This window comes from Fukomys damarensis, unplaced genomic scaffold, assembly GCF_012274545.1.
Source record: "Fukomys damarensis isolate Sample0158 unplaced genomic scaffold, DMR_v1.0_HiC HiC_scaffold_17, whole genome shotgun sequence".
NCBI lineage: Eukaryota > Metazoa > Chordata > Mammalia > Rodentia > Bathyergidae > Fukomys > Fukomys damarensis.
In genome coordinates this window covers 78,730,454-78,753,988 of record NW_022900929.1, presented here as the reverse complement: position 1 = coordinate 78,753,988, position 23,535 = coordinate 78,730,454, and the positions used below count along the sequence as shown (strand labels likewise).

The 23,535-nt window shown below is 35.4% G+C and overlaps 1 protein-coding gene across 5 annotated transcripts in view; it reads left to right on the top strand.

Annotated features, from left to right (window-relative positions):
- Positions 1-23,535, top strand: part of Trpm7 (transient receptor potential cation channel subfamily M member 7) — a 93,596-nt gene that overhangs the window by 53,196 nt on the left and 16,865 nt on the right. For 3 of the 5 annotated variants that reach the window (XM_010638685.2, XM_010638681.2, XM_033765238.1), the window contains 15 exons: positions 261-395; positions 1,404-1,684; positions 2,749-2,977; positions 4,054-4,209; positions 4,288-4,431; positions 5,890-6,018; positions 7,041-7,319; positions 10,287-10,461; positions 12,229-12,355; positions 13,231-13,415; positions 14,203-14,335; positions 15,099-15,811; positions 17,142-17,209; positions 20,499-20,595; positions 22,683-22,753. In XM_010638685.2, the coding sequence (XP_010636987.1) occupies positions 261-395; positions 1,404-1,684; positions 2,749-2,977; positions 4,054-4,209; positions 4,288-4,431; positions 5,890-6,018; positions 7,041-7,319; positions 10,287-10,461; positions 12,229-12,355; positions 13,231-13,415; positions 14,203-14,335; positions 15,099-15,811; positions 17,142-17,209; positions 20,499-20,595; positions 22,683-22,753 (2,922 nt within the window). Of the gene's footprint in view, positions 1-260; positions 396-1,403; positions 1,685-2,748; positions 2,978-4,053; positions 4,210-4,287; positions 4,432-5,889; positions 6,019-7,040; positions 7,320-10,286; positions 10,462-12,228; positions 12,356-13,230; positions 13,416-13,942; positions 14,106-14,202; positions 14,336-15,098; positions 15,812-17,141; positions 17,210-20,498; positions 20,596-22,682; positions 22,754-23,535 lie in introns of those variants that run through there. The other 2 variants (XM_010638690.2, XM_010638696.2) reach the window with 2 other exon arrangements.

Here is a 23,535-nt window from a genome sequence, read left to right as displayed (position 1 = left end):
CCAAGAGTAAATGGAAATATTTTTTATCAGCTGGGCATGGTGGTGAATGCTTGTGGTCTCAGCCACTCAGGAGGCTGAGGCAGAATGATCATGAATTTGAGACCAGCTCAAAAAAACATTGTAATTGAAATCCTAAACCAGTCATATTTTGCTGTGTGCATGCACATATATTTGCGCGCGCACACACACACACACACATACATATAAATGTTTATAGTATCAGCATGTTGAAGCATAAAAGCTTAATCTCTCGTTTTCAGAGATCTGGCCGGAATACCTCCAGCAGCACTCCTCAGTTGCGAAAGAGTCAGGAATCTTTTGGCAATAGAGCAGATAAGAAGGAAAAAATGAGACATAATCATTTTATTAAAACAGCACAGCCCTACAGACCAAAGGTATGTATGTTTGTTTTTTAAAGAAAATGTTTATTTAGCTTACCATATTGATATTAATGCATATTAATGTTAACCCTTTCTAGATTTTGATTTTGTTCTAATTACTTGGTATTATTATTAAATAAAAATTTGTTTTAGTGAGAATTACTGTTTTTGTATCATTTATGTCCTTGAATCCTCATTTTCCTATCTACAGAGATACTCTGAGCTAATGATTAGAGTAAGCTTTTCATATTTAGCTGTATAATCACATTTCACAAAATTTTAACGCATTCCATTTTCATTTAATATGCACAACAGAGTGTTACCTAAACTTTCATTACAATTGTGTTTTATTAGATACTAGTTGAAATGTGCCCTTTCTTCAGTCTTAGAAAACATTTATTACAGGCATTTTTCAGATATTTTTTGAAATGGCTTTTGGTGGGGTGGTGCTGGATATAGAACCCAAGGCCTTCAGTCACACTCAGCTATATCCCCAGCCGTTTTGTTTTGTTTTATTTTGTTTTAATTTTGAGGCATTGTCTTGTAACTTGCCTAAACAGAAATTGTGTCCTTCTGCCTTAATCTGGGATTACAACTGTATACCAGGATTACAGGTGTGTGGTACCATTTGCACCTTCAAATGGGCATTTTTGTAAAATAAATTATGAGCTATAATAAAATAAAGTTTAAACTCAGTGTGTTGACCCATGCCTGTGTCCCATCTACCCAGGAGGCTGAGGCAAGATGAATTCAGTCTAAGCAACTTACTTGAGACCCTGTCTCAGAATTAAAAAAGAAAACGGACTGGGGATGCAACTCAGTGGTTGAGTGCTTTCTTAGCATTTTGTGAGGCCCTGGTTCAGTCCTTAGTACTATAAAATAAAATTTAGGAGTTTATACTTCCTGTTAGGGTAGTTTTATGAAGTTGGAAAATAGAGACAGGGATATTTTATATGAATTTATTAACTCCAGTGTCATTGGCCTTTGTCTAATGGGCCTTATCACATTTATTTTCCCTCAAAGATTGATACAGCTGTAGAAGAAGGAAAGAAGAAAAGAACCAAAGATGATATTGTAGATATCGATGACCCAGAAGCCAAGCGCTTTCCGTATCCACTGAACGAACTATTGATTTGGGCGTGCCTTATGAAGAGGCAGGTCATGGCCCGTTTTCTGTGGCAGCATGGTGAGGAGTCAATGGCCAAGGCGTTAGTTGCCTGTAAGATCTATCGCTCGATGGCGTACGAAGCAAAGCAGAGTGACCTGGTAGATGATACCTCGGAAGAATTGAAGCAGTATTCCAAGTAAGTGGTCTTGCATCGTTTGAAAGCATTTAAAAAATAAAAAATACAGTGTGTGAGTGGATGTTATAGTGCTGTGCACTTGGATATATGTGTCTGTGTATAAAATTTATAATTCAGATGAGAGAAAATTATTTTAAAATACATTTTCTAAAAATGTGGGAAGAAATTTTTCTGTGTATGTGAAAGAGATACTACTGTTTGCAATTCAAGAATGAAAATATGCAAAAAATTGTCTTAATAATTGTACTAGTAGCATTTAGAAAAATTGCATTTGGAATGGGGAGGGGGAAAAATGATATTTGAGGCATATTCCAAGGAAAGGGACCGATTTCAACTTTGGGGATACTTTGGGTGGTAGAAGCACATACATAGAGAATTAAATTGTTCACATAGTTTATACTATATATATGCACATCGGGAAGTATCGTCGTATTAAGCCAGAAATGAATTTGAGTAAGTTTTGTAATTGGACCTTCCTGTCTCCAAGTGGGTGTTGGGGAGGGCCGTGGATTTAGCTCGGTGGTGCCACTGCTAGCCGCTGAAAGAGCTCATATCGCTATCCTGTGGCTGCTCACATTGCTCCTCCTTTCTACTGCATTTCGTCTCTTTTCTTTGTTTGAAAGAACAACATAGAAACTGTTTTGAACTAAACATTGTAGCATTGTTAGTTTTGGTTCCCTGCCATACTTAACTTTTCCAAGACCAGAAGAAGGTGCTCTGGATACACCTTTTCAGTTCTATACCTTATGTTTTATATTTCAGTATTTTCTGATTTTCACATAGATGTAGAGGTCAGAACGTAAAACTACTTTGATTCTAATGCCCCCTACCAGTTCCTCAGTCTGTGTGGAAATACTAAAAACTAAAACATGTTATGAAAGAATTGTTAATTATTTGGTTAAAATTGTAATTTGTGGGCTGGGGATATAGTTCAGTGGTAGAGAGATTACCTAGCGGGTGAAAGCCCAGCGTTCAGTATGTCGCACTGCAAAGAAAACCCACACAATAGCAGATTACTTCAGATGTATTAATCTGAATATATTTTGTCCTTTATCTTTTTGTAGTGATTTCGGTCAGCTGGCAGTTGAATTACTAGAACAATCCTTCAGACAGGATGAAACCATGGCTATGAAATTACTCACATATGAACTGAAAAACTGGAGTAATTCCACTTGCCTCAAGTTAGCAGTTTCTTCAAGGCTCAGACCTTTTGTAGCTCACACCTGTACCCAAATGTTGTTATCTGATATGTGGATGGGAAGACTGAATATGAGGAAGAATTCCTGGTATAAGGTATATCTTAGAAATAATTTGCCCAAAGAATGTGATTAGATGCAAGAGTAAAGGAATTAGCATTACATACATAGTAAAGTCCTTTGATTTGTGTGTGGGGGGTGGAGGGCTGGAAGAGCAGAGAAAGGGAGGCTGGCATCTCATCCAAGTGGCACAATGTGCCCTGCCTTCCTCCTGTGCTTTCCTCCTGGAACTTTCTCTTTTGTAGGGTGATTGCCCTCTCTGAGCCAGTACAAGGGCTAAAATGGGGAACATTGGTTGGTATTCACATCCCTGAACAGTCATGAAAAGAATTACTACTTAACAAAAGAGTGAATCCCAAAATGTAGAACTCCAGACCTACCTACTAATGTAATCTGTTACTTTTAAACCATTGGAAGTGTATTGGATAAGTATTTCCGTACGTCCAGTCTTCGGGATTAAGAATTCGGGTCAAATTGCTGGTCCTTTCAGCTTTGTTACAGTGAAATATATGGCTTTAAAATTTCCTTTTCATTTTCTCATATCTTTTTAAATAAGGTACAGAAATGTAGAAGGCAGAAATCAGGCAAGTGGTTTAACCATTGACCATTATAAGTGGATAACAAATATTAATCATCTACTAAAAATAACAGTGAAGAAATAACTAACAGAAAGCCTCTTGCACAATTATAATTTCTTCCTGCTTTAGGATTTTGCAAGTAATACATAAAATTTTAGAAACAAATGTTTGTTGATGGAGGCATGAGCTGAGTAATCATGTTATGATATGGAACACTTGGAAAGAGATTTAGGCTAAAATGAAATACATTGCACCTTCACTTGAGTTTAAAAAATTTTTTCTGCAAAAATTGTTTTCTGTTTAAAGGACATGTTTATTGTATTAAATTTACTCAGCATTCATTATCATAATACTGCAATATTTTCTCCTTCCTTAAAATATTTGTTTATCCTGAGCCTCTAAAGTATGTAAAAAATTGATATTTTGATATTTTCCTTCCATTTCTAGGAATAAAATAATTAACAATTATAAGATTTTTTAATTATATTCTTAAAGTTCATTGATTTTTAAACATGTATATTTCTAAAATTTGTAGGTCATATTAAGCATTTTAGTCCCACCTGCCATATTAATGTTAGAATATAAAACCAAGGCTGAAATGTCCCATATCCCACAATCTCAAGACGCACATCATATGACAATGGAAGACAGTGAAAACAACTTTCAAAACATTGCAGAAGAGATCCCCATGGTAAGGAGGAAAAATTTTAAAGTAAATATAGGTTTGTTATGAATACAACAATAAATATATATATATATTTAATTTTAGGAAGTGTTTAAAGAAGTAAAGATTTTGGATAGTAATGAAGGAAAGAATGAAATGGAAGTACATATAAAATCAAAAAAGCTTCCAATCACACGCAAGTTTTATGCCTTTTATCATGCACCAATTGTAAAGTTCTGGTTTAACACGGTATGTTTTAAAATTGTATATGCATGATTTGTATGTGTGTGTGTGGGCGCGTGCCTGTGTGTTTGCACGCGCACATGTATCTGGGAGAGCATGGTGTTTCTTTTTTAAAATATGCTTTGGGGGGACCTTTGCTCTAGAGTCCATAGTAATATTTTTTTGTACCTTGGATTACAGAAAATGCTTTTTCTATTTAAGAGAATAGTAATTTTCACATAGGTTTTTTGTTGTTGTTTTGGTTTGGTTTTTTGTTTGTTTTTGTTTTTTTGAGACAGTGTCTCACTATGTAGCTGAGACTGACCTGGAACTCACTTTGTAGCCCAGGCTGGTCTCGAACTCACGGTGATCCTCCTGCCTCAGCCTCCTGAATGCTAGGATTACAGGCGTGCAAATTTTCACTTAATTTTATACAAGTTGCCAATGCCTTGAACCAAACCCCAGCAAATCTTAGTTTTAATTGGAAATAAATTTTATTTAAAAATATGGTAGCATTAGGCATTTATAACTGGGTAGTATCTACTTAAAAAGTGAGCTGTTGACCAAAAGAAACTCAGATACACAATTACAATTTTGTTGTGCTTTAGAATTTTGCAGACGATGCACAAAAGTTTTAAAATGAGTCCTGTTTGGTGTTGATAAGTAATTCAGCTGATTTGTATGGTTTGATTTATGAGTGGATTCTTTAATCATGTTCTTGATTACCTGCTATAATGGCTTTCTCCTGCTTTATGGCAAAAGGATTGAAGGACTTCTATTCATAGAGGATGGGCTCACCTGTTGGACTGCAGTTGTTGATTTACTGTTCTGGTGGTTTTTATTGGGGGAAGGGCCAGGGGACCACCTCCCTGATGTCACCTCCCAGGGATGGCTGCTCCTGAAAAATGTAGGAAATCAGCCCCTGCTTTTAACCCGGTGTGGAGACAGAATGAGCTTTTACTCCCAGGAAGGATTCTTGAGGAGGAGTTTTTACTTTATTTTCATTTTCATCAATATTGGACAGAAGCCAGAGTCTTCTCATGGCTTTGTGCTACAGTGAACATTTGAGAAACTTCTTCAGCTGTTGTTTTCTCACCCATACTTGACCTATATTCCTGAGATTAATTTATTAATTTCCTTCTTAACGTGAACATTTCTCCTTTATCCTTCCTAGATGTTGATATTGCAAATCTCAGTTAATTTAATGTTGAAATTGTTTCATCACTAATGGAAATGTAGATTTCTTACATTTACATTCGTGTGAAAGGGTACTTAAAAAAAACACAGCCCACCCAGGTAGCCATAGGAGGAATGATTCCCTCCCTCCCTCCCTCCCACCCTTCCATCTTTTCCTCTTTCCTGTCTCCTTCCTCTCCTTCCTCCACCTGCCATAGTTTAAATTAATATTTGTGTATATGAAATGTCCATAACAAGTTTTATTTTGTAATAGTTTTATTCTTGTAACTTTTGTTTCTTTTTTATTAGTTGGCGTATTTAGGATTTCTGATGCTTTATACATTTGTTGTTCTTGTACAAATGGAACGCTTACCTTCGGTTCAAGAATGGATTGTGATTGCTTATATTTTTACCTATGCCATTGAGAAAGTTCGTGAGGTACATTTTCTTGATTTGCCTCTGAAACAGCCTTGATTTTGTTTTATTTCCTTAGCATTCATATTTACGCTCTCTTCCACTCTTCAGAAAGTATTAAATATCCATATATAGCCTGGTAGGTGGGTACATAGGTTTTCCTTATGCTTGTGTATTGTACTGCTCACTGAATTTTATTGTATTGCCCACTAGTTGTTATTTAGATTTACTTTTGCCTGTCATTTTACAGTTTAAATTGTAAATTTTCTAATGACCTGATTGTGGAAAAAAATGGTTTTATCCTTAAATGCTCTTTTATATTTTCTATTTAAACAAGTAGCTATACAAATGTTGTTTTATAATGAATGCACTTGCATAAATATTTTTGTATTTCATGTCTTTGCTTTACATTTAGAAAATATATGAAATGCAAAATTGAAAACATGGTACTTTATGCCCACGTAGATACCATAAAAATTTATTTTATAAAATAATTTATCATGCATTTTAAATACCCCTGACTACTGATTCTTATGTTGTTTGAGTGATACTCTGTTTTAATAAACATAACTAATTTAACTAGTTTCTTTTCTCTGAATAAGACATCTTTGGAAAATACTACAGAGGTACTCAAGTATTTGATTCTAAGTAAAGCAACTTTTTATTTATTTATTTATTTTTTTGGTACTGGGGATCGAACTTGGGACCTTGGGCTTGCAAGGCAGATGGGGAACCACTGAACTAAATCCCAAGCCCCAGTAAAGCAACTTTTCAAAAACATTTTCCATTCTAGGTCTCGAGAACTATGTTGTAATCCAAGATGTCAACTTCTTTGTTGGATTACTTTGGTTGAGCAGGTCATTTATTTATAAGATGTTCTTATCTCTGCTCCCTTAAGGTTTTGATGATTAGATGTATATTCAAACATCAAAATAATAAAAGCATTTTGAAGTATTATAATACCTAAAATTCTGTGATATAATTGAATACTGTGCTTGTTTTAATAAGAAATTGATTAAACCTTTTTGTTCTTACTCAACCTTTAGATTTTTATGTCTGAGGCTGGAAAAATAAGCCAGAAAATTAAAGTGTGGTTTAGTGATTACTTCAATATCACTGATACAATTGCCATAATTTCTTTCTTCATTGGATTTGGACTGAGATTTGGAGCAAAATGCAATTTTGAGAATGCATATGAAAATTATGTTTTTGTGGCTGGAAGATTAATTTACTGTCTTAACATAATATTTTGGTATGTGCGTTTGCTAGATTTTCTAGCTGTAAATCAACAGGCAGGACCTTATGTAATGATGATTGGAAAAATGGTAAGTTGAAAGGTGTCTGCTAATGCCCATGTTTTTTTTGTTTTTAAAAAATCATAAAAATGTGTTGTTAGTAGTTTTCCTTGAACCAGTGAATATCTATTATTTCACGTTTATTTTCCTCATATTCCCAAGTCTTCTATTCCTTAAGGATATATTATTAACTTTTCAGAATTTAGGAAAAGAAGCCTAGAATATTGTTTGTGCTACTTTGAAATAAAGTGCTGCTTCTGTGAGCACTTGGCATCAGACTGCAGTATAAACTTGTTTGTATCGTTCTTCTCATCCTTACTGCTGTCTTGAGTCAGACCACATCAGTGAGTTCTTTTAGTAGTCAGGAAATACATTTCATCACAGCCAGACTGCCTTTCTTCAGTCTGCACTATAGCTAGGGTGTTTTTTGCAGAGTGCAAACCTGAATATGTCATGTCCCCATCTTAAACATTCTTTAGTGGTTTCTGCATTGCTCTAAGCAATTAGTGTACTTGAAACTTATAAAATCTTGCCCAGTTTGTCTCTCCACCCCACGCTTTTTGAGGCAACATAGTGTGGTACAGTTTAATCCCAGCTCTTGGGAGGCTGACAGACAAGGAGTCCTTGATTTCAGGAGTTAGAGAACAGCCTGGGCAACATACCAAAGCCTTCCTCAAAAGATTTTATCTTTTGACACAGCTACTACCAGAATAAGTAACTCATTTTTTCTTTCTGCTGGGAATGATCCCACTCGCTTTTTTGACAAATTACCGTAGTGTTTATCCTTCAGATCACAATTCCAACATGATGTTTCTTTGTGTATGCGTGGGGTTTTTTTTTTTTTTTTTTTTTTGGTACCTGGGATCGAACTCCTCCAGTCCTTGTGAGGCAGGCGGCAGAACCACTGAGCTAAATTAAATCCCTGGCCCCCAACATGATGTTTTTTTCAGGAGAGCTGTTTTTGGTCTCTTTCACCTAGATCATGTTTATCTTCTGTGATCCTTCCTAGGACTAATGCTCTTTCCTTTCATTCTGTTTTGTATCTTTGTCTAGGTTTTAAACTCCATTTTTACTAGATTATTTACTTTCTCCTTAGACTATACGCTCCTCAGAGTAGGAACGTTGTTTAGTGTTGGTCGCATCTGTTTCTCCAGTGCCTCACACAATGCCTCCATATACCATGATCTCTTTAGTAAAGATTTGTTGGTTACGTGGATAAAGCCAGTTACACATTAAAATTAACAGCTACATAAAAATACTGAATATTCTGTCTTGGTAGTTTTATTATGATTTTTTATTTTCAAATCTTTAACAGATTATAAAATTTTAAATTATACTTGTTAAACTAGTATTTTAAAGTGTTTATTATTCTCTGCTGTGTAAACAGTGCAACAACCCTGAGGATATTGCCCCTGAACTTTATGAAACTACATTTCTGGATTTTTACTTTATTTATCCTGTGGTTATTTTTCATAATTTCATCATCCCACACAAGACATTTCAGGACATCATAGCAGATTGTCCCGTCAGTGTCGTTTATTGAGTACATGAATGAATAGGGGATGTTGAGACTCATGGGGAAAGACAGCTCTGTGGAAGCATGTTTTAAAGTAACGATGCGGTCTGTTCTCTGGAAGCTCAGCGTAGATGTATTTGAAAAAGGCACGGCCTGACTGGAATTTGTTTTGGAATAAGGAATAGTTAGTTGGCAGTCAAATTGGATAGATAAGGTGTAGTTGGGGTTATACAGGTCATTGAAAAATGAGCAGTCTCAATTCTTTAGAGAATAAAAATACAGGGAAACCATTGAAGAGTCCTTCCCCCTCCTTGAATTTAAAATTTCTTGCCTTGCCTTTGATTTTCCTGCCTTCTGTTTTTTTATTGTCATTATAAATTTACTTATATGAAAATGGTAATTTCCTTTACATTGATTTAGTATTATAATTACTGTTCTTCCTCGGTGGATGAAAATATAGATTTATTGTAAATGCTGTCTTTTGACCTTCATGGGGCTATTCTCCCCAGTGAGATTATTATTTATGGATAAATATTATATATCTTTACGGAGAGAAGTATTTACTTTGTTAGATGTAAATGCTGAGAACTTACATACCTAAATAAATAAGGATTCAAGATACATTTTTTTTTTTTTTTTTTGGTACCAGGGATCAAATTCAGGCCCTTGTGCTTGTGAGGCAGGCGCCAGAACCACTGAGCTAAATCCCCAGCCCAAAGATACAAATTAAAACAGTATTTTAGTTCGTTTCTTAAGTTCTTGGATAAGGATTCCACATTTTCATTATAAATTAACAACAAAATTGTTTAATTATTAGATGGTTTTTCAGTTTGGCTCTTTCTCAGCTTTGTTGAAATTAAAGAATTTCAGATTATCTGACTTGCAAAGGTGTCTCTCAGACATTGGCATCACGTATTTTTCAGTGCCCATACTGATAAATCAGTATGTTGCTGTGTTTATCTCCTAGGAGATTGTTCACATCCAGGACGAGGCTGCATGGGAGGATGTTAGATTGGGGACAGATGGAGAATAATGCTGCTTTTTTTTTTTTTTTTTATGAGATGAGCAGAGGCCAGTTAAAGGCAAGGTGGTAGAGACACTTTAGGAAGGGCAGGTATGGACACTGCATGTGTGCCTGTGCTCTTTGAAAGTGTTTATGTTCCCTATACATAGGCATAGTCCGATTGGAATCAGTGATGCAGTTCATGATAGACACAGTGGTGCTCTTTTTTGGGGTGGGTGTGGTTTGATATTTTGCGGTGCTAGGGATTGAACCCATGGCTTCATATATAAAATCCCCAGGCCATACATTTATTTATTCTGTTTTTTTTTAGACATAGTCTCCTTAATGTTAAAGTTTGTAGTGGTGAGATTTTCCTGAATTCTATTATCTCATTATCAGAATATTAGAAGTGTTTTTAAGATGAAAATTTGTTAAAAGTGTTTAGCTTGCATTTTAACAACTTTTTTTTTTTAAACAGGTGGCCAATATGTTCTACATTGTTGTGATTATGGCTGTAGTATTACTTAGTTTTGGCGTTCCCAGAAAGGCAATACTTTATCCTCATGAAGCACCATCTTGGACTCTTGCTAAAGATATAGTTTTTCATCCATACTGGATGATTTTTGGTGAAGTTTATGCATACGAAATTGATGGTAAGGGCTTCTGTTTATGAAGTCATCTTTTGATTATTTTATGTTTAAAAGTTATTTTTGCATTAAAGTAACATTGCATGTTTTCCGAAGTCAAACTTTAAACCTAAGTCCCCCCACTGTGCATTAGTTAACCCTAGGGAAAAAAATTAACTTGCAAGCACATGTTTTAGAGTTTTTCAGTTACAAATAATGGACATATTTGTACCATTGGCTTAAACAGTGAGGACATTTATTAAGTCAGATAGAAAGTTCAGAGGTAGAGTGGTCTTCGGAAAGGTTCATAGCTAAGGACCCTTGTTCCCTTTTCTCTGCTTATAGTGGACATTCTGGTTTATACGGGTTTCCTCAGAAAGACTCAAAGCAGTAGGAAGAAAGGGTACTACATATCCATGGGCACTGTTAGAGGGAGCCTCTCCCACAGACACCCCCTTTATAAACCTGTCTTATCTCATTAGCTTAGGTGGCTTCAGTGGATGGGAGAAGCGGGATTTGCTTTGACCATTCAGGTGGATTAATAATGAGGAGTCAATCAGAAATACTGATCCTCTCTCTGAATCTTGAAGACCTAACAGCATGTTGAGTTTTACAGGGGATGACTAATTTTAGGTTTCTATCAAAATTTGTGACTACTTTTCTCTGAATAAGCTAATGAATAACCTCTATCTGTTCAACCTTGGACAGTTTCATTACTATTCACTTTTTGACTTGTTAAGAGTAAAAGGATTAACATCAGTTTTCTTATAAAACCACTTAATGAACTAATATGACCCTAATGAGAATTTCAGTGATATGTATAGTATAAAACAGTTACTAAGTGCTAACTGCTAAGTGCACCATAAATACTTATTTTTACTGTATGTATATATGCATTTATTTGGTCTTTGAAACAGGGTCTTAGGATGTGGTCCAGGGTGGCCTTGAACTCACTGTATAACCCAGGATAGACTAGAATTTATGGCAATCCTCTTGCCTCAGGCTCTTGAGTGCTGGTTCCAGGCGTGTGCCAGAAATGCCTGGCAATATATTTATAAAGGAATTGTTAGGCCGGGTGTGGTGGCTCATGCCTGGAATCGCAGCACTTGGGAGGCTGAGGCAGGAGGATCGCTATGAGTTCAAGACCAGCCAGGACTACATAGTGAGTTCCAGGTTAGTCTCAACTACATAGTAAGATCCTGTCTCCAAAAAACCAAAAAAAAAAAAGGAGGGGGGAGTGTTAGTAATTTATGATGATTACATTCTAATCTTTGCGCTATCTCAGTATTTACCTTCTTCAGTTCTATGGCAGGTGTTAAAGCTGTTCCCATGTTTGTATTGAGCTATGGTCTGGCTTCAGAACATTCTAGGTAAAAGTCATGAAAACCAAGGAGTTCAAATCTAGTCAACATAAATTTGAAAGCACAATGCCACTCCTCCAACCCTGTTTTGACATAATAAATTAAGCTTAGTTATGTTTATATACATGAATATACAGGATTTGCTGGACCTCTACCATACTTCAGAGGTTCCAATACCTTTCTTAGACAAATGTTAAATTGTGGCTGAACATTATCCTCCTTAGTGGTCCTCAGACTAAAACCCAGCCTGTGTGAAGAGTACATTATAACATCTACGAGCACTTCTTTGTCTGAAATAGGGTAGTAGAACACACAGCGCCCACATCCGATGAAACCCTTCACTTACTTTACCGTTAAGTAAAATAATTAAGCACCAATTAATGGCAATTTCTGGTGAATTTCTGTATTTAAGACTCTCTTCTTCTTCTTAAAGTGTGTGCAAGTGATTCCACTATCCCTGAAATCTGTGGTCCTGGGACATGGTTGACTCAATTTCTTCAAGCAGTCTACCTCTTTGTACAGTATATCATTATGGTCAATCTTCTCATTGCATTTTTCAAGTAAGAATCTTACTCATTTGCTTATTATAATAGATCATTTGATACGCAATATAGTGCTACTCGTTTTGACAGAAACATTTTAAAATCTAAGAGTTTTATTGAGCCTTAAAATATACTACTAAAATTATTTTTAAAAATTCCAAGAGATGCTAAATTTCATACTTCTATTTTTCAACATGCATTTCTTTTATAAATTCAGTCCCTATCAACTTTTTCCTGAGTTGCCAAGGAATGCACATTTCAGTATAGAAAATAGAAAGGCAAGTAAAAACTCATCGGTAATCCCACCCTTAATATTTAGATGTACATATATTGTGGTTTTTGGGGGTGGAGGGGGATCGGGGTTTGAACTCAGGACCTTATGCTTGTGAGGCAGGCTGGGTGCCAAAGAGCTAAATCCCTGGCCCTTTTTATATGTTGTTTTTTATGAACATATAAACCATGTATTTCTTTAGAATGTTTTTCTAAAAATAGAATTGTTTGAGTTGCATACTTTTAGGGGTTCTTGCATATATGCTTGTCAAAATAGGCTTGTGTCCCCAACTTCCTGCTAAAAATAGGTATTATTACTTTTTAATAATTGTAGATTTGACAATACATAAAGTCATTTTTATCTGCAGTTGATTAATATTAAGATAGTTTTTTTGTGTGTTTTAGTTACTGATGTATATCTTTTAAATCTCAAAATCATAGTATTTTGCCTGCGCCATTTTTCGGTCAGTTCTTATTAAGGTTCTCCATGATATCACCCTTTTCATTTACTTTTTAGTCTAGTTGGCAAACAGGTTCTCCTTAGTTCTTATATATTACAGAACTACAGTAACTCTTTAGTATTTAAGATATGATTGTTTAATTTTTTTTCCTTGTTATCCTAGCAATGTGTATTTACAAGTGAAGGCCATTTCAAATATCGTGTGGAAGTACCAGCGTTATCATTTTATCATGGCGTATCATGAGAAGCCAGTTCTGCCTCCTCCACTTATCATCCTTAGCCATATTGCTTCTCTCTTCTGCTGCATCTGTAAAAGAAGAAAGAAAGACAAGACTTCCGATGGACCAAGTAAGTATAGTAAATTAAGGTAGATGTTTTTATCACATCTCAGTGTTACACTGGAGAGTCAGTGTTGATTTTATTTAGAACATTTGGTTGTTTGATGTTATTGTGAAGATTTGTCAAATTTACCTAAACATAAAGGAATTTTCAGTGCAATTTGATGTCTTGAATTAGTATAGTACTAAAATTCCTTTTAGGAGATGCCGTTTCATTTTATTTTGTTGGTCCAGGGGTTTAGCTCAGCAATTCCACTCCCTGCCTTGCAAGCGCAGGGACCCGAGTTCAATCCTCGGTACCAAAAAAAAAGAAAGCATCATTTTGTTTTGTTAAAATGATAATGTAAATGACAGCACTTTAGCTGGGTTATTTATTTATTTATTTTTTTATACAAACCATTTCTACTGTGCTCTATAAACAGTACCAAGTTCAGTACATTCTGTGTACTAGCTGGGACAAATCATCTAAAGCGAACTGTGCTTAATATTAAGTCAAACTGTGGTTAAAATTTTTCCGTGCCTTTCTGTTTTCCCAAGTTATTTCTCTGGTGGTGAGAGGAAGGAAGAGCGTATTGGGGGAAACAGGAATTAGATGAGAAGAAAGTACCTGAAACTGTTCTGTAAGTGAAGAAAAAGAGAAAGTTGCTTGTTTAGTGCTTAAGAACCATAACAGTAAAATGGGACAATGCAGAATAATTCACAAGAACCTGAATAATTCACACAGCTTATGATCTAAGGTTTGAGAGCCTGAAAGCCCTTTATTAATTTTTTTCTTTTTTCTTTTTTTACCCCCTTAGAACTTTTTCTAACAGAAGAAGATCAAAAGAAACTTCATGATTTTGAAGAGCAGTGTGTTGAGATGTATTTTAATGAAAAGGATGACAAATTTCACTCGGGGAGTGAAGAGAGAATTCGTGTCACTTTTGAAAGGTTTAGAAGCTTTTTAATCATACTTGATTATGTATCAGAAGGGATTCCTTTAGTTATTCCTCTTGTAATGGCCATTGTTCTGTTTATTTTGTTAAAACTGACTGTGGGTGACTGTCACCGTGACTGACACACACACACACACACACACACACACACACACACACACACAAAATGAGCTATACCCCCAATACTTTCTATTTTTTTTATTTTGAGATAGGGGCTTGCTGAGTTGTTAAATTTTCCAGACTGTGCTCAAACTTTGGATCTTCCTGCCTCAGCTTCTCAGTGCACATGCATGCACTAGGATCAAACCTGAGGCCTTGTGCATGCTAAGCCGGTGCTTAAGCACTTGAGCTATATCCCTGCTCTATTACTGTCTTTCAACTATAACTGTAGTTATAGAGAATAGAGTTACTGTTCTGCATTTCTGGGGAAGAGTCAAGAAAATTGTCCTTGCTATTTCAGTCATTCTTTCCATTGACTTTGCTGCATCTTGGAGTGCAGTGGTGTTCATGTAGTTACAGTAATGTTAATCTTTTTTTTTAAACCGGGGATTGGACTTGGGTCTTTGTGCTTGTGAAGCAGGCAGCAAAACCACTGAACTAAATCCCTGGCTCAGTAATGTATTCTAATACTTTCTACAAATAATTCATGATCCCTTGTTTTGAGTGTATGTAAAATTTGTTTCTTCCATCATTATTGAGATTAAGAATTTATTTCTACATTCTTTAATATTTGTAAAAAGCCTGTTTCTCTCTTACAGAGTGGAGCAGATGTGCATTCAGATTAAAGAAGTTGGAGATCGTGTCAACTACATAAAAAGATCGTTACAGTCGTTAGATTCTCAAATTGGCCATTTGCAAGACCTTTCAGCTCTGACAGTAGACACATTAAAAACTCTCACTGCCCAGAAAGCTTCAGAAGCTAGCAAGATCCATAACGAGATCACACGAGAATTGAGTATTTCCAAACATTTGGCTCTCACCCTTATTGATGATGGTCCTGTAAGGCCTTCTGTGTGGAAGAAGCAGAGTGTTGTGAATACACTTAGCTCTTCTCTTCCACAAGGCGATCCTGAAAGTAATAATCCTTTTCTTTGTAATATTTTTATGAAAGATGAAAAAGATCCCCAAAGTAACATATTTGAAGATCTACCTATAGCACCCCAGAGAAAGGGATTCCATTTTCCAGAGGCTGGTTCCTCTTGTTGTGCCTTATTCACAAGTGCTATTTCTCCTCCAGAACTGCGACAGAGACGACATGGGGTAGAAATCTTAAAGTTACTTAATAAAAGTCAAAAATTGGGCAGTTCACCCAATAGCACACCACATCTCTCATCTCCACCAAACAAATTTTCTGTTAGTACACCATCCCAACCAAGTTGCAAAAGCCACTTGGAAACTGTAACCAAAGATCAAGAAACTGTTTGCTCTAGAGCTACACAAGGAGATAGTGTAGAATTTGGAGCATTTGTAGGTAAGTCTGGCAATTACTTTTCACCTTACAAAAAATAATTAGCTAATTAATACCGTGTGACAAGTGAACTATCTTCATACTGCTTTAAAATTTTTGAAGAAAACCAGAAGTGGGGGTAATAAATTGAATTGAACTCTTTAAGAGTTATTGCACCTCTTCGGTATAATTTACATAGTAACAGTAAAATCTGTAGTAGTTAAAATGGTGAGATGTGATTAGCTATAAGTTTCTTTTATTTGTTATTTGAGCAATGTGTATTTACAAGTGAAGGAAAGCTTATTTGGGCTCTGTCTTACTTGCTTTTCTATGTGTTTTTTGAGACAGTACCTTTCCACATAGTTCAAGCTGTCTTTGAACTCATGGTGATCCTCCTGCCTCAGTCTCCCTAGTGCTGGGATTATAGGCATGTGCCACTGGCCTGACTGGCCTCTGTCTTTTGTACTTGAATATACTTTCCATTGAACTTGGTCAACTGTTGAAAGAATCTTAGTGTCTCATAAGTGTTAGGTACTTGGGAAACAATAAAAAGGTAGAGGGGAGATTGAGGATGATCATATAATTTTTTTATCCAAACCACATAATTTTGAGCATGAAAGGTGCATGACCAACAGTTAAATTAGGTCCACATGGAAATCAGGAGTCTGCTTGGAAAAATCATTGCAGTCATATATGTCACTTAGCATTGTACATTGAGAGGCTCTAACATGTTTTTGGCTCCTTTGTCAAGAATCAGATAGCTATAGTCATGTGGGTTTGTATCTGTGTCCTCTGTTCTATTCTACTGGTCTACTTGTCTTTTGTGCCATTACTGTATGCTGCTTTTGTAACTATGGTTTTGTTGTATGTCTGAAATTAGGTACTGTGATGCCTCCTGCCTTGCTTATTTTGCTTGGGATTGCTTTGGCTCTTCTGGGTCTTTTGTGTTTCCATGTGAATTTTAGGATTGTTTTTTCTAGTTCTGTGCATAATGTCCCTGGAATTTTGATTAGAATCATATTGAATCTATAGACTGTTCTTGGTATTATGGACATTTTAACAGTATTAACTTTGCAGATCCATGAACATGGGACATCTTTCCTCCTAGTATCTTCTTCAATTTCAGTGTTGTGTAATTTTCATTGTAGAGATCTGCAGCCTGCTTGTTTAGATTGACCCCTAGGTGATTTTTTTTAAAGCTTATTTTCAGTGATACTATTTTCTTAAATTCTTCTCACCTAGTGTATTATTGGTGCATAAGAAAACTGTTGATTTTTTAAAAATTTTGTATACTGGTTGTTACTTTGATAAGGAAAAACAAAAATTTGGAATCTTTTCTCCCCCCCTGTTAAAGGGCACAAGGATAGCATGGATTTACAAAGGTTTAAAGAAACATCAAACAAAATACGAGAACTATTGCCTGTAAGTAAATCCTTACAATAGCATGAGTCAGTTTATTTCACTATTTTTTAATTCATTGTATATTGGTACATTTTAGGTGTACAGTACGATATTCATTGTTGGGAATTTGTACCTTTACATATGTTGGTTCTTATTTTTTTCCCATTCCTCTGCTTTCCCTTCAACCCCTCCATTCCTCCCTATTTACAAAGACTTTGTTTCCATTTTTTTCCTTTTGTCATATTTTTTCCTTTCCCTTCTTTCTTTTTCTGTATCCCCCTCCTTCCCCTTCTTCTTTGGACCTTTTCTTCCTATTTCACATTATCTGTTATACATTTTGGTCCTCATTTACACTTTCAGTTTCTCACACCAGAGAAACTGTTTAGTATTTACATGTGTGTCCTATTTATTTCATTTAAGAGTATGGGCTCAATGTGCATCCATTTAGCTATAAATATCACTAGTTTCTCATTCTTTATGCCCAAGTAGTATTCCATTTTATTTTTTTAAAAAATACATCTTTATTTCACTATTTTGATAGTTCAATTTTTTTGATTAAAATATAGTTTTAGCAGACCATTACCAACATGTTGTACCAAATATTTGAAGCTATACCTAACTTGAAAAAAAAGTAGAAGCATGAATAATGTATATATAGCTTGCATTTTCAAAACTAAAATTTGTTTAATGTTTCTCTTTTTAGACATGCTTTTCTCTGTTTGTTTTTTATAGATTACTAAGCTCAACTCTTTCTGGGCCTCAAATTTTCTTAGAACATTGTTCTGGCTCTCATGTAACTTGTCTTCTAGAAACAGAAACCTGTGTACAACATGCAAGTGCGCGATTTTCAGTGTTGACATGTTTAAAATGTATAGAACAACTGCCCCAAAAATGTGTTTCCAGCTTGAAAATTAGCTTTTATTCCTTAGCTGTTGCTCTCACAGATTATTTGTAGCTATTTAGCAGCTAAAGGGTTAAGAGGATTTAGGAAAGTGTTCATTATCTAGTCCTTAAAAACTTATGTTGTAGATAGGATTGATAAATACAATGAAAGATATTTTTCCAAAGCTAAAGCCAAGTAAATTATAATGACTTAGAAGTTTCTATGTATGGTTAGTCCTTGTATCCAAAGTTGATTGTGTCATTGCCATCATGACATGTTACCACCTTATATATAAAAGGTGAAGCATTTTGATATTCACACTAATATTTATACTTTTTATTCTGATTAAAGTATTATACTAAATAGATTACCTTATGTCTCCTAATGAGACATAATTTTGGAATTTAATTGGTGTTTATATGCAAATTGAGATGTAATGATTATATGGGTTTTTTCTTTCTATATTTGCCTTTGTTTGAAAGTAATTTACACAGCTTTCTTCTACTAGGGCCAGCAGAACGATATAAGAAACACAATTATAGAATATTCAGAGATGCATAAATATCGGGTACTTCTCATTAGTGTATACAAGGATCCGACTGAGCTTGACACATACATACACACTTAGATGGAGGAAGGTGTATAAGTTCAGTGGACCTGTCACAACACTTCTTGTGTCACAGCATGTTCTTGTAAAGATCTGAGTTGGGTGCATGTTTTATGACATGTCATGAAACCATATGGGAATGAGAAAAAGTGATAAATACAAAGAACAGATAACTCTACCAGTGTTGGTTTTATAATCACTGTAATGTGAGATGTAGTATGTCTGCATTCCATTCAGGGTTTTTCTTGATCAGATTTCAACTGAAATGGATATCACAGGTAAATAAATTCTTTCTTTTTTTTGGACCAGGGATCCAACTCTGGTCCTAGTGCTTGCCAGGCAGGCAGCGGAACCATTAAGCTAAATCCCCAGCCCAGTAAATGAATTCTTTTGGGGGCCTTTATTAAGTCCTAGTAAAGCTGTGTACAGTCTGAAATTATTTAAACTAACACATTTTCTTTTTCCTGCATTCATGTAATTATTATATTACCACACTCTGGTGGCATTGTTTTGATGTGGTGAAACACTTGGTATACAAAGAATACAGTTTAGCATTAAAAAAAACACTTAAAAAGAAAGAGTAAAACACTATAGAGTTTCCCAACAGATTTCACCATTTAATGATAAAAGAGGACTGTGCTAAAAATTTTTAAGTGGGCAGATAACTTCCTGATGAAAGCAAGAAGGGAGCTCAGGTTTCTGTGAGGCAGCAGAAGAGTGGTGGCTGTGGTCTTTTGATTTGGTGCTAGAGATGGAACCAGGGCCATGCACCCAACTGACAAGAGCTCTGCTACTGAACTGCTGGTTGTGCTTTGAATTAACAGTTTTTGGGTAATTTACTTAGGGGAAAAGAATTCACACTATTGTAGGACAATGAGCTTTGCCTTAGGGTGGTCAGAGTCCTTGAGTGCTTAATCATTTGTGGGTTTTACACTCCTTTGAAAAATCTGATGAAGGCTGTAGACTAGCTTCCAAGAAAATTGCACATATACAAGATTTTTCTTTGAAGGGTCTGCAGACAACTTAAAGTCCATCTCTTATTTCCAGTTTAGAATTTCTGGTTATAGGTGGTTCCCTGTAACTGAATATATCATATCATATCATATCATTGTATCTAAGGGTATATCAAGGAAAGTACTTAAATAAAGTGAACAAGAAATAACTACAACAGATTCCCGGAAAAATAAGTAAAATCAGACAAGAAATTAATGTGATTTGTCACTCTGATACTTCATTTGGAAAAATAGGTAACAAGATAGAGAATTCACTACTGAAATAGCTTGCAGCTTGAATAGAAGAAACATGAATGTTTAGCAGAACATTTTAGCTGATCAAGAAGAATTTAACGAAGGATAAGAAGAATGATTTATGAGTAAATACAAGTTGGGCAGAAATTTGGAGGTCTGTTTATAAGTCTCATTACTTTATAGGCTTGGATGAATTCTAGAGTAAAATGTAATACTCAAATCATAGAAAATAGGAATGCTTATTAAGCCAGTAAAGCCAGTAGGGCTTTCTAAATGTATAAATAGTAAAAATAGTAAGGAAAATTGAGATTTTTAAAAATTCTTTAGCTAAGTAAGTCATAATTGTAGCACAGCTAAACTTTGGCAGTTAATGAACAGAAGTCTCTGTTAATAAATAGCTTCAAATCAGGAAGAAAGCTATCAAAATCCCCAACCTGCAAAAGCCTACTCCAAAGCAGTATTTGGTGTCTGAGAGAAACATACTGAGCTAAACAGACCAGAGGGTTGTTATACTGAAAGCAACAGCTTGAAATTCAGTTGCGTTAAAGTTCTGTTTGTGTACAATATACACAGAATGACCCTCCTTCTGAAGACCCCTTGAAGCACTTGAGTTCTTACGCTGGGTTTGCTAAGTGTCACAAGACTTCTTTTACTCGTCACTCAGAACAAGGTATTTTGGCTTTATGAATTCTGTTAATAAACATACTCATTTAAACTTTAAATGTATTGTATGTCAGACGTCTATGGATGGCATGCAGATCGGATGACAAAGAGTGTAGTCCATAATTGTTACTATAACTGTGGGAATGTCATGTATTAACATTCTAATATTTTTACAAATTGTTTGGTCCATAAAGATGAAATACAAAGACTTGCTTTTTTATAAATATGCTGATTTTAACTTCTTTGAACTTAATCTATCATTTATTCAACATATTTTTCTAGTTCAACTTTTTAAAAATAGCTAATATTTTTATTGGCTTGAAATTAAAATAAGCATAGCTCACATATAATCATTATTTGCTTGCCTCTAGAGTTTCGTGCTTATGCAGTTATATATGTCTGTACAAGTCTTGCTTACCTCTCCTCTTTTAGACAAAAGTTGGCATCTCATACTGGTTACTCATACCACTAAGTTTTCACTTACTGTGTCTTGATGATATTTCCACATAAAGTTATATATGCCCATAATTAAAAAGTGGAGTAGTTGTAAAATCTCTTTAAGAAAAACAGTCTTGCCTTGCTCCTTGCACTATCATTTCTTTCATCCTGTTTTGGAATCCCGAATTCAGTAGAATATAGCCTGACCAAGTTGCGGTCATTACAGGAATGCAGATTGGTTTTCTGGGGATGGAGCTCAGTGGAGCCATGTCTGTCCGGCAAGTGCAAGGTCCTGAAGTTTGATCCCCAGTATGGCAAACAACAGCAGCAACAACAAAAGTACAATTACTGTGATGCATATGGTAGTTGATTAAAGGAGAAAAATACTAAACTCATTTTAGAAAAAGGCATTTGTTAAAATTCTACATCTTATGATGATTAAAACCCTTAGTATTCTAAGAATAGAATGAAATTCCTTAATCTCTGTCAAGTCCATATACAAAAAATTATCATATACGTTGTATTTGATAGTGAAATACTGAAAAAGATGGAATACAAGATAAAGATTCTGACAAAAATGCAAGACGTTTTGGAGGTGGGGAAAAGATCAGAGGGAGGGATGGAGTAAAAAGATGAAAAGTAGTCATACATACGTATGTATCAGTTCATACATGTATATGAACGTTAATGTTATGTATTGTAAACATACTAAAGAGATGAAGATTTTTGCTTTTTCTGTTTCATATTTTGGAATATATAGAACAGTAAGGCAAGTAAAAACAGGGTTGGATTATGAGGGGAAAATTAAAGTATCTCATAGTATTTTAAGATATTACTGCATCCTAGTATTTCAGTTTTAGGCCACATTTATTAACCTTTCAAAGAAAGCAAGAAGTGAACTTTCTTTTCCCGTTTTCTGTTCCCAGAACACACACACACAAATACACATACTTTTTTACCCTTTGCCATCAGTGTAGTTACCCTGGATTCTCTTAAATTGACCGAATTTCTTCAAGATAAAGTTCACTTAGGATAAACGGACAAGATATGACAAAGATATCATCTTAAATGGGAAAGGGTGGATTATTCATTTCAGTAAGAGTTTAAGTACATTAATATATGTCTACAATATGGAAATAATGGTAACATCCAAAAACAATAGGGAAGTCCTCTGTGTACTTCTGTGGAAATCTCCAAGTCTAAAGTTTAAAAACCAGCAAGCCAACCACAGTGCCGCAAACCTAGTGTTATAGTTGCTCAGGACTTTGGGACGACCTGGGTATCATAGCATGACTCCGTCTTTATAAAGAAAAGCCCAAGAACAGCAAAACCTAAAAATACTGCAAAAGGGGGAGGGTAGTATGGTGATACACCTAAAATGCACACCAAAAAACATCCCTGGAGAATGTACAAGAAGCTGATTACCTTGACTGCTCTAGTGAGAATGATTTAGAAACAGGAGAGGGACAGAAAGACTTACTTTATACTCTTGTATCTTGATGCCTTCTCATAATGACTAAGTTGAATGGTTTATTTCAGTAATTGGCCTCATGTCATTTTTGTGTCCTGTGCCTGGAAATACTTTTTATTTTACTAGTCAGCATTAATAAAACTTTTTAAAGTTGCATGGCTTTATATCTTTACATTTTCTTCCAGCAGAAAGCAGTGGTAGAAGGCCATCTGCAGGAGACACACATGAAGTAGATTCCAAGGCAGCATTGCTCCCGGTTGGTACATTTCAATGAGATCGTTACATATTATTAAATACGTATTTATTAAGAGCTGCACGGTGGCAGTATTTTATATGACATTATATCAAGCTTTCAAAAAGACTTTACCTCAGAAAAGTCACATCATAGCATGGTGGCAGTAACACAAAAATTTCTCCTGTAGTGAAGAGTGGGGAATGTTTAAAGAAAAATTTATGCAGAAGGGAGGCAGGATATCCTTTTGTTTGAATACTAATTACAGAGTCTCACAAGCAAGACAAAATAGTTCTGGAGAAGGCAGAAATATTCCTTTATAGTCAACTACATAGAAATCAGCACTCAGAATTACACACAATAAGATACTCCTTGTTAGATTGAGTTTTTTGTTTTGTTTGGTTTGGTTTGGGTTTTTTTGAGACAGGGTCACACTATATAGTTGAGAATGACCTGGAACTCACTATGTAGCCCAGGCTGGTCTTGAACTCACAGCTATCCTCCTGCCTCAGCCTCCCAAGTGCTGGGATTACAGGTGTGCGCCACCACGCCCAGCTGCAAGATTGAGTTGTTAAACATCATTTTATTAAAGTTATGTTTAGTGGGGCAAGGCCTTTGTCAATGCAGAGCTTCTTGTAGCAGTTCTCCTTTCTGGAAGTGTCCACCCTGAATTTAGGCTGCATGGTATCTCATTGAATATCAAAACTCAAAGATACAGCATAAACAGTGTGACACTCCTCATAGGTAGGAGAAGCACTGCTGTAGATTATAAAATAAGTACACTTAAAGTGATTAAAAATAAGGGG